This window comes from Felis catus, chromosome A1 (assembly GCF_018350175.1).
Source record: "Felis catus isolate Fca126 chromosome A1, F.catus_Fca126_mat1.0, whole genome shotgun sequence".
Lineage (NCBI taxonomy): Eukaryota > Metazoa > Chordata > Mammalia > Carnivora > Felidae > Felis > Felis catus.
In genome coordinates, this window is record NC_058368.1 from 5,762,828 (window position 1) to 5,777,423 (window position 14,596).

The 14,596-nt window shown below is 50.2% G+C and overlaps 1 protein-coding gene across 11 annotated transcripts in view; it reads left to right on the top strand.

Moving 5' to 3' along the window:
- ATP8A2 (ATPase phospholipid transporting 8A2) overlaps positions 1-14,596 on the top strand; it is a 633,649-nt gene that overhangs the window by 594,567 nt on the left and 24,486 nt on the right. For 7 of the 11 annotated variants that reach the window (XM_006927173.5, XM_023250034.2, XM_019820599.3 and 4 more), the window contains exon 37: positions 1,405-7,303. In XM_006927173.5, coding sequence (XP_006927235.1) covers positions 1,405-1,502 — 98 coding nt within the window. In that variant the 3' untranslated portion in view covers positions 1,503-7,303. Of the gene's footprint in view, positions 1-1,404; positions 7,304-7,400; positions 8,168-14,596 lie in introns of those variants that run through there. The other 4 variants (XM_045043129.1, XM_045043172.1, XR_006588849.1 and 1 more) reach the window with 2 other exon arrangements.

The window sequence follows — 14,596 nt, forward strand, 5'->3', positions numbered from 1 at the left end:
AAGAGCCCTGGCCTCCCAGGGTGTCCTTTCTGAGCCCTGGGGTTTACTCAGGTGGTGGCCGGGAGAGCCGGGAAGCCAGCCCAGGCTCAGAAAGTCTGCTTTATGAGAGTCTGGTTTACGCAGAGCACAAAGTCACCCTGCGCACCATCCCCACGAAGACGGCTATGCGTTGCTCTTACCTGTCCTTATGGTTCAGAAACTCTCCTTTGTAAGCCAAGTGTCTTAGTAAAATAGTCACCCCCGCGAGGTGATACACGGCCACAACTTCTGATTTCTTTTTCTCCCTTGGAGAACGTGGCCGTGAACTAACATGTCCGTTGATAAGTCATCCGCACACGTGGATGGGAGTGACCGTTGTCAGACGTTTTACCGTGTTGTCTTTTAGTCAGAATGTCCAATCCAGCTGTGGGACTTCGCCATACCCTTGACCCAGAGCAGTTAGCCAACAGAGACAGAGTCTTGTAGATGCTCCTTCTGTGGGAAGGACCCTTTAGGAAGGAGGGACCTACTCTGGGCTTTCGAAGGCTAAACCTCTCTTGGAACCAGAGGTGCAGGAGAGTGTGGGTCCTGCAGAAGTCCTGCCTGGGTTTGGCTCCCAGCCCTGCCGCTCACTAGGTCTGTGAAATCACCCTGCTCCTCCGTTTCCCCATCTGTGAAATGGGAAGAATCCTATCACCTAACTCATAGAGCTTTGGGGGAGGAATAAATGAGCTATTCGTGCATAATACATAGAACAGGCCTGACGCACAAAGCATTTAATAATTGTTGGAAGCTGGTGTTATTATTATTATCGGAACTGATTGTAAGACCCAGTCTTCCTGGGGGCTATGGAATTTATCTTGTGATCTTTTTCTTTACACAAAAATGAACACACTAATTTCTTATTACCAGTCCGCATCAGTCCCCTTGAAAAGCGGGAATGCCGCGAGCGTCACACGCACATCGCCAGTCTTCGCTCCCGGCGTTGCTGGGTGCTCCCCGGCCAGCCTGCCAGCTTCAGGCAGATTGGGACACTTCTGGAGCAGGGCAAGTGGCCTTGCCTCCCGGCTGGCGCTGGGACCGTGCAGACATGGACCAGTGACCTGCCGTTTGTGCTTCCCCGGCTGAGCTCCGCCGCGGCGAGGCCGGCCCCCGAGCCTTTCCCATCCCGGCGGCGGTGGCGGCCAGAACCAGTCAGGCCCTGCTGGGTCAGGCCTCATCCCACCCCGCCCCACACTCTGCCCACGTTTCCCTCCCGGGCCACGGGTCTGTCCGTCCCAGGCTCCCACCTACCCAGGGCCGGTGAGCCCAGTGTGGCGAAACTGAGCTCCCGTGTCCCAAAAGAGCATTTTCTTCTAAACCCTGGGTGGTCCCCCCTCCCCCAGTTCTCCTGTCAACCAGTCCCCGTGTGTGTTCCTCCTGCAGATGGGTACGCCTTCTCTCAAGAGGAGCATGGAGCTGTCACTCAGGAAGAAATCGTCCGTGCTTACGACACCACCAAGAAGAAATGCAGGAAGAAATAAGACGTGAGTTGTCCTGATGGGTCCCAGGAAAGAGACGTGGTTTGTCGCGCCCGGTGTGAACCCATCTCTGCCCGAAGAGACTGGTGTCGGCAGCCAGAACACCATAAAACACATTTCCGTGGCCTTAGCCAACTGGTTTGTTAGTCACACAGTCCCTCGCAAACCTGCAGTAGATCCCGCGGGGGAGGCCGTCTCTTCCCCGTCCCGTGTGTCCGCAGCGCTTGGCCTCACTTCCGTTCCCGTTGTTGCGAAGCATTCAGCCGTGCTCTGTGAGCCGTGAAATTGAAAGCGTTACGTTTCATTTAAACATCAGTGCTAGCGGTCCTGGGAGAAAGGCGAGAGAGTGCCATGCCCGGCTCGTGGAATGGGAGCGGGGGCGCGCTCGCTTCCGGTCGTGTTAACTCACGGAAACTGCATGGGGGCAGGCCGGCGTCTGGCTTTGATTCCTCTTTGGTTCGTATGACGTCGGCGTAAACTTCTCCACTGCGGTGAAATCGCAAAAAACGTCCATCAGGCTGGTAAGCCTGAGGACGCTTATCGTAATGCGCTCCACGGGCCCGGCAGGGCGGCCGGGTCGGCGTTCCGGGATTCTCCTGCACCCTTCGCAGGTGCCCCCTGTGGCCCGGCGGGCTTCCCTGTCGCCGACCTTCTGCATGGCTGGCCGCGGTGCTCGGTGCATGGCCGCTGGTGGGCAACCAACCGAAATCTGCACTGTTTCTTGCTCTAGCACAGATTCAGGCTACCGATGCGAGAAATCCCCTCTTCCACACCGCCCTTTCCCTCCCGTAACTCAAGAAAAGAAAACATACCCCGCATGTATCCTGAGCGTCTGTCTGCCTCCTTCCGAGGACAGGGAAGCCTGCGGGGTCGGGGGTGGCAGAACGCCTCCGCCAGCCTGCTCTGGTGAGGCTCTCGGCGCTCACTCCCCAACCTCCAGGCCACTGGACCTTTGGCACCCATTTAAGCCAGACCTACACTTGTTCTCTTGGGAGTTGGGAGCACATTTTGCGTTTTCGCTGCTGGGAAACCACTGAATTTCTAGCGTGTCTCCCCGGAGAAGAGAAGCCCCTGTCACTCTGCCACTCTGAAATCGGAGAGAATGAGGGAATCCAGTGGGAGAGTAAGGGGCCCTGAGGCTGGTGGAGGAAGAAAGCCATCAAAGGAGAAAGCAAGAGGCAAGGACACAGAGACGCGGGGACGAGGACGCGGGGGGACATTTTAGCCCAGTCTCAGTGGAAACCGGAATCAAGCCCGGAAGCCCAGGCGGCCGTGATGATCTGCCTCATGCAGACAGGAGGCTAAACAAGACCTTGACAGGCAGTTTTCGTTGAAAAGAATTCTACAGGTTTCAAGGAAACGCCCTTTTCTAAAGGGATGAGGTTTCCTTCCTTATCGAGTCGGTGTGATATATACGGGCACCTCCCGGAGAGTAAGGTGTCCTGAATCTAAGGCAAGGAAGAGAAGCGCTGAGTCACTGACTTTGCAAACTGCACAATGCCACCTTCTAAATTTGGACGGAACTTGTGAGCCCTCAGGCATGAATGTCAGCACCTGGAGCCCTTAATAAATGGCCAGCCTGGAGGCACGTTCCTCTCCTCTCCGCTTTGGTTGCCAAACCAGATTTTTGGATGGCTTCACGTAAATACTTCTGGGCAGCTGTTACTGCTTAAAATGGCACAGTGCTTCTGGGGATGGCTGTGCTAAATGGGGAAATAAAACAATAGTGCACTTTGCTTCCTTATCCTTTATTTTTGGAACATCCACATCTTATTGGGCATTGTAATAACTGAGAGTATGATTTGCTTTGACTAAGAAAACTAATCCTTTGCTCATGGCATGACCAGGATTCAGAGAGGGCTTACGGGGAAGCGGAATGCCGTGAGGCTTAGAAAATGGCCCTTCCTTCTTCCCCAGGATGGTAAACCATTTTTAAATAGTAGAACACCCGGTGACATGAATCACCGGAGGACTGTCATGCAGGAATTGCGCCCCCCAGCCCACAAAATGTGCCTGTAGTTAACACAACAGACCAAGGTAAATGTCTTTATTGGACACCCAGAGAGATGATGTCCTAAATACATAGGAGGAATGAAAATTTGAATTGAATGTGCGTTAGGCATCCTGACTGTTTGGTTTCATTTGGAACTAAGCCTGTCTGGAAAGGGGAACTCAGACTCACTCTTTGTCAAATACTTAGTTCTTTCTTTCACTTGAAGCCTTCCAAATTAGATTTGTGAATTACGGGGTGTGTGTGTGTGTGTGTGTGTGTGTGTGTGTGTGCGTGTGCGTGTGTGTGTTTTGTTTGGGCTTTTGGTTTTTTATTTTATTTTTTACATTAAAATGCAGTTCAGATTTTCTGAGATTTTAGTATATTTTCCAATTCTTTTGAAAATGGGACTAAGCAGTCTTTGCAAGTATGAGACATGCACACAGAAGAAACCGTGAGATGGAATACCTTTCTGTTCTCTTATGCGGTTACGCCGTCTGGTAGCCAAATGACTAAATTGGGCTTCGAGGAGGAACAGCTGTCACTGTGTGCAGTGTGTAGTATTTAGCCGCGGCCAGCTCGGGGGCTGTGTCATTTGTCCCGTCTTCAAAATCGAGGTCAGACTGTCACGCACAGCCCCTCCCCAGGGAGCAGGGTGGACTGGAGCAAGCTGCATACTCTGGCTGTCAGCTCAGTGGCGATGCCACATGGGACTTGTCACTCTGCCACATGGTAAGTGACATACAGGCTGGCAGGTCATACTTGGTCAGCACTACGGGGCCTGTTCCCGATTGGGCTAAAGTAGTAGCATCCACTGAGGCCCAGCCTCGGTCTGGGGTTATGCACAGACCGCCGACTCTTAAATTTGAGTCCACGTTCCATTCTGGCTGACTCCACAGAAAGAAAAGACTGGCCATTCTATGCACTGAGTTTTGAGTTCCACTGCACACTCGCACGGGCCAGCAAGGGAGGCTGTGGCAAGTGCACATTAAGCGGGCAGGATAGGAGAACAGAATAAGCCAGCCATTTCTGCTTGGCTGTCTGGATTAGCACTTGGTTGCTGATCAGAATGGGCTTCGTCATCATTTGGGGATGTGGCTGACGTGTCCATCCTGTCTCTGAGCAAACTGTTCAGGGCTTCTCGACCAGCGTTATATTCTCCCATCTCCCCAAAATGTGATCATCTCGGGGGGGAATCGTAGAGCATACAAAACCCGTGCTTTAGAGAAAGGAGGTGCTGTTGCTTTAACATTCGCGGAGTAACATCCTCAAACGTGAACCTGAGTTTTGGCAGAGCATGGCTGGGAACTCTGTTGACGTTTCCTTTTCCCTGACAAGGCTTCAGGTCTTGCTGTAGGGAGCTGGCAGTGGAAATCAGTGATAACTTGTCAAGAAGCGGTGAATAATGAAAAAAAAAGTGAGTATGAGCAACAAATGTCTGAAAATGCATATAGATGTACATATGACAGGCGCTAAGACTGAATTTTTTTAAAGAAAACTATCGTCTGTAATCTCCATTTGTTACAACAATGACCCTTTATCTCCTTTTTTGAAGAGAATCTTCTATCATATTTCTGTTCCTAGGAGTTTCTGTCTTAGACCACAAGTTGGGTAGAATGTTTGCAAAATTCTGCTATAGGATGAGGTAGCCTTTCACCCTGACCATGTGAAGGAAGTGCACACGTTTCAGCTGGCATCTGGATTACTACCGAGGGCCATTGTCCCGAAGTAATTCAAGGAGTGATTTTGCCTCAGCATTTGAAATGTAGACTTCATCTCCTGGGATCCGTAAAAATGGCGAACGGGGGAAAATCTGGTTAAGCAGAACCCAAAATAATAACCTGGCAAAGAAATGAGTTTGTCAGGTCAGGTTCAAGGATGGCGTCCCCCATCACATTCGTTAAATACTTTCTTCGTGCAAATGCTTGTATTAGCAAATAGAGTAGTGATAGAGACAGTGAAAATAAAGCCCTCCCCGCTAACAAGGGAAGGCATACCTCAGTTGGCTTTGTTGCTGATTCTCCGTTGGCTCTAGGCAGTTTTTGGTCTAACCGTAGCCTTGGGAGAGATTACTAAGTCTCATCCTAGCCATTTTCCCATCCTTAAGGGTGAGGAGGATGGTTACAAGAGTTTCCATGGGGTTGTAGAGGTGAGAGTCCAAGATCTCCCCCATGATGATATATTAGGAAGTATCTCCAAAAGGAATAGACCTGGAACACTCTACCCGAAGGGTGGTATTCTTCATTTGTTTATTTTTTTTAGCATCCCAACAGAATGCTGTTGTCCAGCAGTACACATTTGCATGAGCTTGATTGACTGCCAGGCCTCAACTAGCACTCTGTTTGAAGCTCTCCCTCAGCTTGTTGGGTATGACTGTGGCAAACCAGGAATAAAAGGCCACGGCGGCCAGCACGGTGTTCGGAAGCTACAAAACAAAAGGGGGCAGAAAAGAGGGGCGGCTCACCCTGCCGTCCCGCCCCAAGCAAAATTCGTAGCTGTTAACTCTGACAAACGCCTCTGCTCCCCTGAGGAGGGACCAAAGAGTGATTCTTTTACACCTTGGCTGGCTCATTTTCCATGACAATCTCTTGCCCTAGTTGCCTTAGAGACATCCACTCTGCTCTTTCTCCCAGGCTCCAGACCAAGAAAAACACACTCACAAGATTAGCCCACCTGGCATTTCTTCTGACCTGGCTAAAGAAAGAAAGGAGACCTGTTCCTTTTAAAAGTCAGGAACTGCGTGTCAGGTGGCTTTGATTTATGACAGAAAAAGGAAGAAGAAAGTTGAGGTAACGGCACTATCCAAATAACCCTGCCCAGGAAACTGAGGGGTCAAGAGAGCTGATCAAGAGCCTTTTATAGGCAAGCTCTTCTGTGTGGCAGAGAAGGGGCCAGAAGGAGGCGGAAAGCCTGAAGGTGAGGATGTGAACCCACCTCCAATGGGATTCGATTCAGTCATCTCCCTAAAGGTCGCCAAGCAACTACAGGTGGCTCATCGAGCACCGATTTCAAAATGGAAAAAGAAAATCGGCCCCGTCATAGGGTTTCTCTCCTTCCCACAAGGTCCCTGCACCGGTAGATACTTTCCGGGTTTTTCATTAATAAAATCAGCGTGTGTGCTGACACGTGCATTCCTCCACCTTCCTTCTCCCATGTTACCAATGATCGCTGAGTTCAGAAGCACCCCCGCTGCTTCCCCAGGGGCCTCCCTCTGCAGGGGCCTTGCTACCAGCTGCCACCCAGCCAGCTGCAGGGGTGGCGCCCACCCCCCCACCCTCCCACCCTCCCATCCCCGGGCCTGCCAGGAGCAGCCGGGTCTACAGCCTGCCCGTGCATCATCGTTCCTGCAGGTCCCTGAATTGCTGTTTGAATGTAGCATCCTTGTGGTGTCTTTTTCATGCAAGCAGAGCCACGTGCCCTCCTGTCTGCTGTCACATCTGTGCTCAGATTGCCTAAATATTGTTTGCGACAGGGAGGTTTTAATCTGGTTATACAGAGGGAAGCGGGGCTGTGGGGGCACGTTTAATTGGCTCCCAGCAGAGTAGCGAGCGCGTCTGTGGAGTGTGGGGTTTTTTTGTTCCCTCCCTCTAGAAGTGTTACCATTTTCACGTCCTATTAATGTCCTCTGGTTGTTAAATTACAGCAGCACATTATAGCCGAGCCGGGTTCCCTCCTGGAGTGAATACAAATGAAGGGCATTTACTTGTATTTTTAGAGGTTTTGGAAAATGTAGTGATTTGTGGCTTTGATCAATCCTGTTGACTGGTATATGTCTGCACAAACCTGTTTCAAATAAATCTTTTGTTAAAGTAAATGATTGGGCCGTGATTTATTTTGGAATTTTCTCGTCCACTAATAAGCAGTTACTGCCATAGGGACTTGGGACAATAATGCAGAGGTTTTGTCTGCAGGTGCGGGCGATGTATATGTTCTGCCTCGAGAGCTGATGGTCAAGGAAACCCTGTTCTATGGCAGGAGCACAGAACAATCTGAATTGTAGATTAACGTGAGCTCTGTGAGTCCAGGTCCCTTTTATGAGAAGAGGGTCCAAGAGGCCACACGGAGTTTGGACTGATCACACAATGGAGAGAATTGTACATACAGGGACTTCTCCCATCCATTCCTGTACTTTCCTTGGTTTTTCTCAGTTTCCCTGCAAACTGAGGTGTGAAACGTTCAAAGTCTGTTGTCACAAGCATGAAATTACAACCCCGTCGTTGAACACGCCGTCCCAAAGCATGCCGCCTTGGCACCTTGACTATTTGAGCTGAAGGCCATCGAGAAACAGCAGGTGCAGGAAGGGCTCTGTGATCTCCCCCTTCTACCCAGAGACAGGTCACAGCATCGCCAATGAGAAAGGTAGCCTCCCTGCACTGGGAAGAGAAGAATGTTCTTATCACTGGGGACTGGGGGTCGACGCCGGAATGGATCCGTACAAACAAACCTCCTAGAATAAACCCGACCTTCCACTGGCTCCCCCCATATGTTGGTTTCCCTGTCTACTGCCCCTACACTGCAAGCCTCTTTGTCCAGTCACATCCCCACGATTTATCTTTCTTTGTGTAAAAGGTATATAAGCGTCTGGGCCTAATGGCTTCTTGGGGTCTTCAGTTTTCTTCTGAAGATTCCCATATACACGTAAAAATATTAAATAAATGTGTATGCTTTTCTCCTGTTAGTCTGTCTTGTGTCAGTTAAATTCTTAGGCCAGCCACAGAACCTAAGAGGGTAGAAGGAAGTTTTTTCTCCCTTACATTATTTTAAGGAGAGTAAGGAGACACCTGCCCGTTCCCTGTAGGCTCACCAAGCCACGTTTGGGTAAGCATCCACGACCTTGGGGTTCCCTGGGACGCACAAGTCACACAGCAGAGGCCACACTGAACCTGGGGTAAAGTGGGAGCTAGAGGGCCCAGACATTGACCTTGGAAGCATGGAGACAGGGGCCTTCCTCCCTGGAAACCAGCCTCAGGCTCTGGTTCATCGCCTGCCTGCCTGGCTCTGTTTGGGCAGCTCTGCACTTGACTCATATGCAGTGAGGACAGACTGGGGGCGGAGGACAGACTCTGGGGGCGGAGGACAGAAAGGCCACAAAGCCTGCAGAGGCTTAAGTCTGGAACTCCAAAATCTCCTACCTGCCCACTTCAGATTTACTACAGATCCCCACGGTTGCCTCCGATTCCTCCCAGATAGTTTTGTTAGAACTGAGTTTGGCCAGTCGCGACCTTGGTGGCCACATTCCCAGGCTTGGGCAGGGACAGGAGGCTGGGCCTCATTCCAGGCAGAGCTCTGGCCGGAATGGCCTGCTCTACACAGGCCCAGCCTTATTTTTCGTAAATCACGCAAAACTGAAAATGGTTTAATACGATCAATAGCAAAGTGTTCCATTCCAAACCTTTGCCGTGTGCGCTTGGTTGGTTCTACAAAATCTGCCTTTGCTGCTACGGCGATGTTTTTTTTTTTTTTTTTTTTTTTGAAATGCCATCCCTCACTTGCGCTCACCAGAAGAAACTTGCATCATTGAGAGGCCATTAGCAGCTGAAGACAGTTTCCAGACCCTACATTTCTGCCTACAGCACTCCTCTTTGGCATAGTTTTCCCTCTGAAAAAGACTCAGGCCACTTTGAAAAATCATTCAGATTCTATTTATTTTCAACATGTTTGTGTAAGAGACGTATAGAATGCGAGGGATTGAAACGTGTATCAAAGCAGCAGGGCACATGACAGAAGCCCACTGCAGCCTCTAATCTTTCTCTTTCTGCCTACGTTCTGTTCCACGCGTGCGTCTTTCAAGGGAACTTGCCAGCAACTGTTGAAAAGACAAGCCGTTGTCGTAACGGGGACTGTGGATGCGGTCCGGGACTTTATTTTTTCCCAGAAGGAGCACGTGTCAAGGCGAGAACCACCAAACAAACACGGTCCAGTTCACCATCATTAGGCTTTCACTTATCGAAAGCAGGCCATACACGAAAATAAAACGACTCACAGTTCGTGCGGGTGGGCCCCAAACTCCGCCTTCAACTGTTGGCCTCTTCTGGCATCGCACTGTCCTTGACTTTAGATTGCAGAGCGATGGAGGCCGAAAGCAAGGTGCACAGGGGCCCTCAGCGCCACGACTTTGGCTGAGCCCCGAATGGGCGGGGTCTGTCCCAGCGGTTTCTATGTAATTGCTGTTAGCCTTGTTGACATTGAACGCTACCTGTACTCTCTCCGCAGCTCTAAAGAAAAGGTGTTTTGATTTGAAATAGTCTAACTGCCAAGAACCTTACGGATTTTTCTCCCGACTTTCAAAATAGCGGTTGTGCGCATCTTAAGTCTCATCTGACTTAAAACTCTTGTGCTGACCTAACACACCTTGCCCGTGGCTGGGGGCCCCCCGTGGTTGTCACCGTTGCTTTCCAAATAGCCTTGAGTGGGGGCGGGGGGTGTGAGTAGCTGCTGTGAGCTGAAGTAGAACAGCCCTTTAGTCACGAGCAAAGCTGTTAATGTCATTTCTCCCCCCTTCCCGGTGTCCTTAAGCTGCCTGCAAATTACCTCCAAAGATGGCTGCAGGAGTAGCCCTTGGATTCGGTTCACTATTGCATTTAAAACTGCATGGAGGGGAGAATAGTGGGGCTCGGGGAGACCCTTACGCGGCGGTAAAAGAAACCACCTCTAAGTGAATTTCTTTCATACTTGCGCTGGAGAATGTGTTAACGGAATCTCACTGTCCGGTCGACGTGGTGAAGAGCCCCCGTGGGCTGGCTGCTGACGGCAGGTCCCCAGGAGCTGGGAGCTGAGGGTGCCCCACACGCCCCTCAGGGTGCACGAGGGAGACCCACTCGCACGTGCAGGAGGCCCCTGGGCCTGTGTGCGCGAAGCTCACGCGTGCGCGATCACGCGCGCCCCTCAGCTCTGCGGGAGAAGATGGAGCGGACACAGACAGACATGAACGCTAAAGAAGAAAATCCCTTCTCAAACTTGAGAACGTAGCCAAGCAGGGGAGACGATGCCACGGGAAGGGTATGAGGGCTTGACGCAGTTCTCACGCGAGGAGACGAGAGAAAAGCAGGCAACCGTGTGTGCTAAAGGGAGATGTTGGCAGGGCTCTACCGGCCCACCTGACCCGACAGCCAGACGTTTGCGAACCTGGGGACTTTACTGCTAAAAGGCCGAGGCCCCCGCTCCCAGAGAAGGGCCTCCAGCGGCCGGCGGAGGTGGGAGAGCACTGGGCGGCCCAGTTCAGGTGTACTCCTGCCCTGGCTGACACCAAGCGAGGCCGGCTAATGATCTTGAACTCTGCCCATCCCAAGCAGCTGCAGCTGGGAGGGCTCTCCGACCCCCTTTCTCACGGCCCTTCGGAATCCGAGCCGTTTCCCAACACAGGTGGAGGGTGTGTCGAGATGCAGTGGTGAACCACACCGAGTCCCGGCCCCACGGAGCTGACATCCCAGTGGGAGAGACGGACCGTAAACAAAAGAACATATAATCCGACACCGGGTTCTGCGGCATAGATGGTGTCTTAGCTTGGGCTGCTACAGCAAAACTACCACCGACTGGGGGGGCGCTTAGAAGCGACGGATATTTATTTCTCATAGTTCTGGAGGCTGGAAGATGGAGATCTAGGAATGACTTCAGCAAGCCTAACGTGTGGGGAGAGACGCGTGCCTTTCAGAAGTCACGTGCTCTGTGGACGATGTCCAAGTGGGGCTCCTCACTCTACAGCAAACCAAAGGCCACTGACACGCATCGAACACCACCGCCTACGGTGCCCTCCAAAGTGACTTACCGCTGTGACGTTCTAACACAGTTCTGACTCATGTTCTAGTAATCGTAGAGATGGATGTGGGCTTCAATACGATTGGTCAAGCACAGTGTTTATATAACCACGTTGTGAAAAAGAGAAGTCAGTGAATCAAATGAGTTTCTGACACTTCTCAGTAAAAACTGCTGAACGAATACTGATCCTTAGTCAACAAAGGATCTTTGTGTCCCAGTACATCTTCCGTTAGACATACGATTTCTTAAAATTAATAGAGGTATTGTACTGACTTAAAAAAAAAAGAACATGAAAACTAATAAAAAATAAACGAAGAGTGATCACCCCAGATTACTCTCTGCCTTCCAATTTATTGTCAGGAGAAATGGTTTTAAGATGACTCCAGTGATTTCAAACTTTTGCCATCCTCACGTAGGTATGTTGGACCCAATATTTCGAGTCAACCTGGGACAAAAGTCTAGACAGAAGCTGCAAATATCATTCTCACAGAGGTCACCATGGGTCCAAGAACAAAGCCGACAGGACCAACATTCTATTCTGTCTCCGGTATTGTTAACTGAATGACCATTTGAAATTTTTTGTAAGCAAAGAAGAATCTGTGTGCCGCTCCAAATAAAGTCAAGTTATATTGGATGCTCCTTTTCAAGAAGTAGGGCATTGCCTTGGCCTAAGGAGGATCCAGCTCATTCAATTCCTTTTGAAACACTTAACATCTTTATGGCCAAATATTTTTTCTACCTCCGCAAGCGTTAACAGCATGTGCATTGTACGCAGGCATCGTGCTGGGTGCTGAGGACTCATTTAGAGCTGTAGACGTCTTGGTTTCTATCCTTGAGAAACTCGCTAAGGGGACGTGTACACAATTCAACATGGCCCCAGGCAGCATGACACAAGGGTACCAGCAAGTGCCGTGGGAACAGGGAACAAAGAGGAATTACACCCAGCATGTGTGCAAGGAGCAGAGAGCAGCACTGTCCTCTCCCTAATCTCTACTGCTCTCAGTTCTTATAGCCCAGTCTCTCAGGGTTATTGGATAACATGAAAAACAGAGGAACGACAAAGGATCCCAGTAGAATGTGGCTAGATGAGGTGGGGTTTTTTTTTTTAATTTTTTTTTAATGTTTATTCATTTTTTTTGAGAGAGACAGAGCATGAGTGGTGGTGGTGGGGGGGGGGGGGCGGGCAGAGAGAGAGGGAGACACAGAATCCGAAGCAGGCTCCAGGCTCCGAGCTGTCAGCCCAGAGTCTGACGCGGGGCTCGAACCCATGAACTGTGAAATCATGACCTAAGCTGAAGTCAGACACTTAACCAACTGAGCCACCCAGGCGCCCCTAGATGAGGTTTTAAAGATAGTTTAAAATTTAACCCAAAAACCTTACTTACATAAAACCAGAGCTTCTGGAAAGCAGCCTACAGAACCAACAGCACCTCGGGAGAAAGCTGAGGTGGCCGGCCCTGTCGCATTATGTCACTTAATCTGCACAACTGCCCTGTGAGTGGATGACACGATGAGTCTCATTTTAGCCAACTGAGGTTCCACGAGGTTTCCTGACTTGTTACCTACTTGTCAGGGATGGAAGAGGGATTCGAAAACAACTCCCACCTCCTCCCAAGCCCATCCTTTACTTCAAAGGACCGTGCAAAAAGACGACTGCAAAGTCCCCAGAAATGCAGCTGTCCAGGGAACGCTGTTAAACCCAACTCCCACGGAACGTTTAGTTTCTATTTTTGCCTTGAAATGAGACGTATGAAGTACTCTGAGTTCAGTCACCGACTTGATACACAGCTGTCCTAAGTAGATGAATACATTTGCAACATCCATGTCAGAAAGATGAGGAAAATCCTAAGAATCATCCGGCTACAAGGCATAGTGTCAGCTTGAAAGATGCCGGTTACTGACTTCTGCCCCCTCCCTTCCAATGCTGCCGTGCGATGCTCTGGGGGGCGGCCGCACCCCTTACCCTTTGCCCGCTGGCCATACCAGGCTCTGCCAACAGGGGGCGCTAGAGGGAGCCTGAAAGGTTGGGGGAGCAGAAGGGCAAAGACCTGCCCGTCCACTGCCTTGTCTGTGACTACAGATACAGCACCAGTTTCCAGCTTTAAAAAAAAAAATTGGCATTTCCTGGGGCATCTGGGTGGCTCAGTCAGTTAAGCACCCAGCTTCAGGTCAGGTCATGATCTTATGGTTCATGGGTTCGAGTCCCATGTTGGGCTCTGTGCGGACAGCTTGGAGCCGGGAGCCTACTTCGGATTCTGTGTCTCCCTCCCTCGGTCCTTCTCTTGCTCATGATGTGTCTCTCTCTGCCTCTCATAAATAAATATTTAAAAAAAAATTTTTTTTAACTGGCATTCCCAGAATGGGCTGCATTGTGTCCCCGGGGGTACCGGTCAGCAAGTGCTGCCTCTCTGAGCGGACAGGGCCCTTCCTTCAAGCCCTGGATTCTAATACCCCCAGCTTCTTCCCTTTGCTCCTTTGGCCTTAGGGATAGTAACTGCCTCAGGCAATCGTCAGCTCCGCATTGCCTCAGTTTCCCCTTTTGCTCTTTCAGTTCCCTAGCACCTGTTTAACCAATTCCTTTCACAAATTCTCTGTTAAAAATAACTGGTATGACACTGGTCATATCTACTAAGGCAAACATCCATATATCTCCTGTGACACAGCACTTCCTGTTCTGAAACTCCACACAAGAGGGCTGAGGGCTCGTGTTCACCAAAACACCTTTAAAATGTTCCTAACCGCCCCAAATGGAGAGTAACCCAAATGTCTGTCAACAGTAGAGTGGATAAATACAGTGTACGGATGGTATTTCTATATGATGAAATACTACCCAGCGAGGAAAAGGAACTGGGACATCAGTCATAACAGTGAGGGAGGGAAGCGTGTGATTCCATTGTTACGAAGTTCAAAACCAGGCAAAGCTAACGTATGGTGATAGAGATCAGAGGAGCCCTTCCCCTTGAGGGGAACTCTCGGCAGGATTCTGTCTCTCTCGACCTTGATGAGAGTTTATTGAGTTGTACAGTTAAGATTTGTGTCCTTTGCTGCGTGTCGGTTATAATTCAGTGGAAAATTAAAATGATTCAATCTGTGTTCCTGACTGGACCCCAGTTGGTACAGAGAGATGCCAACTGGCAGACTAGAAAGGTTCTGTAGGTGTAGCTAAACACAGCAGACACATAGGGAGGAGAGAAAGCCTGTGAATTTACAAAGCAACAGCACAGAGAACTAAGACAGGCCGCTTAGGGCATTACAGAGAACAGTACTGATTCAAGGCTCAGAGAAAGCCAGTTCTGTGCACGTCTCTTGGGCAACCTAAAAACATTAGAAATATAGACTAACCCAGGTAAAA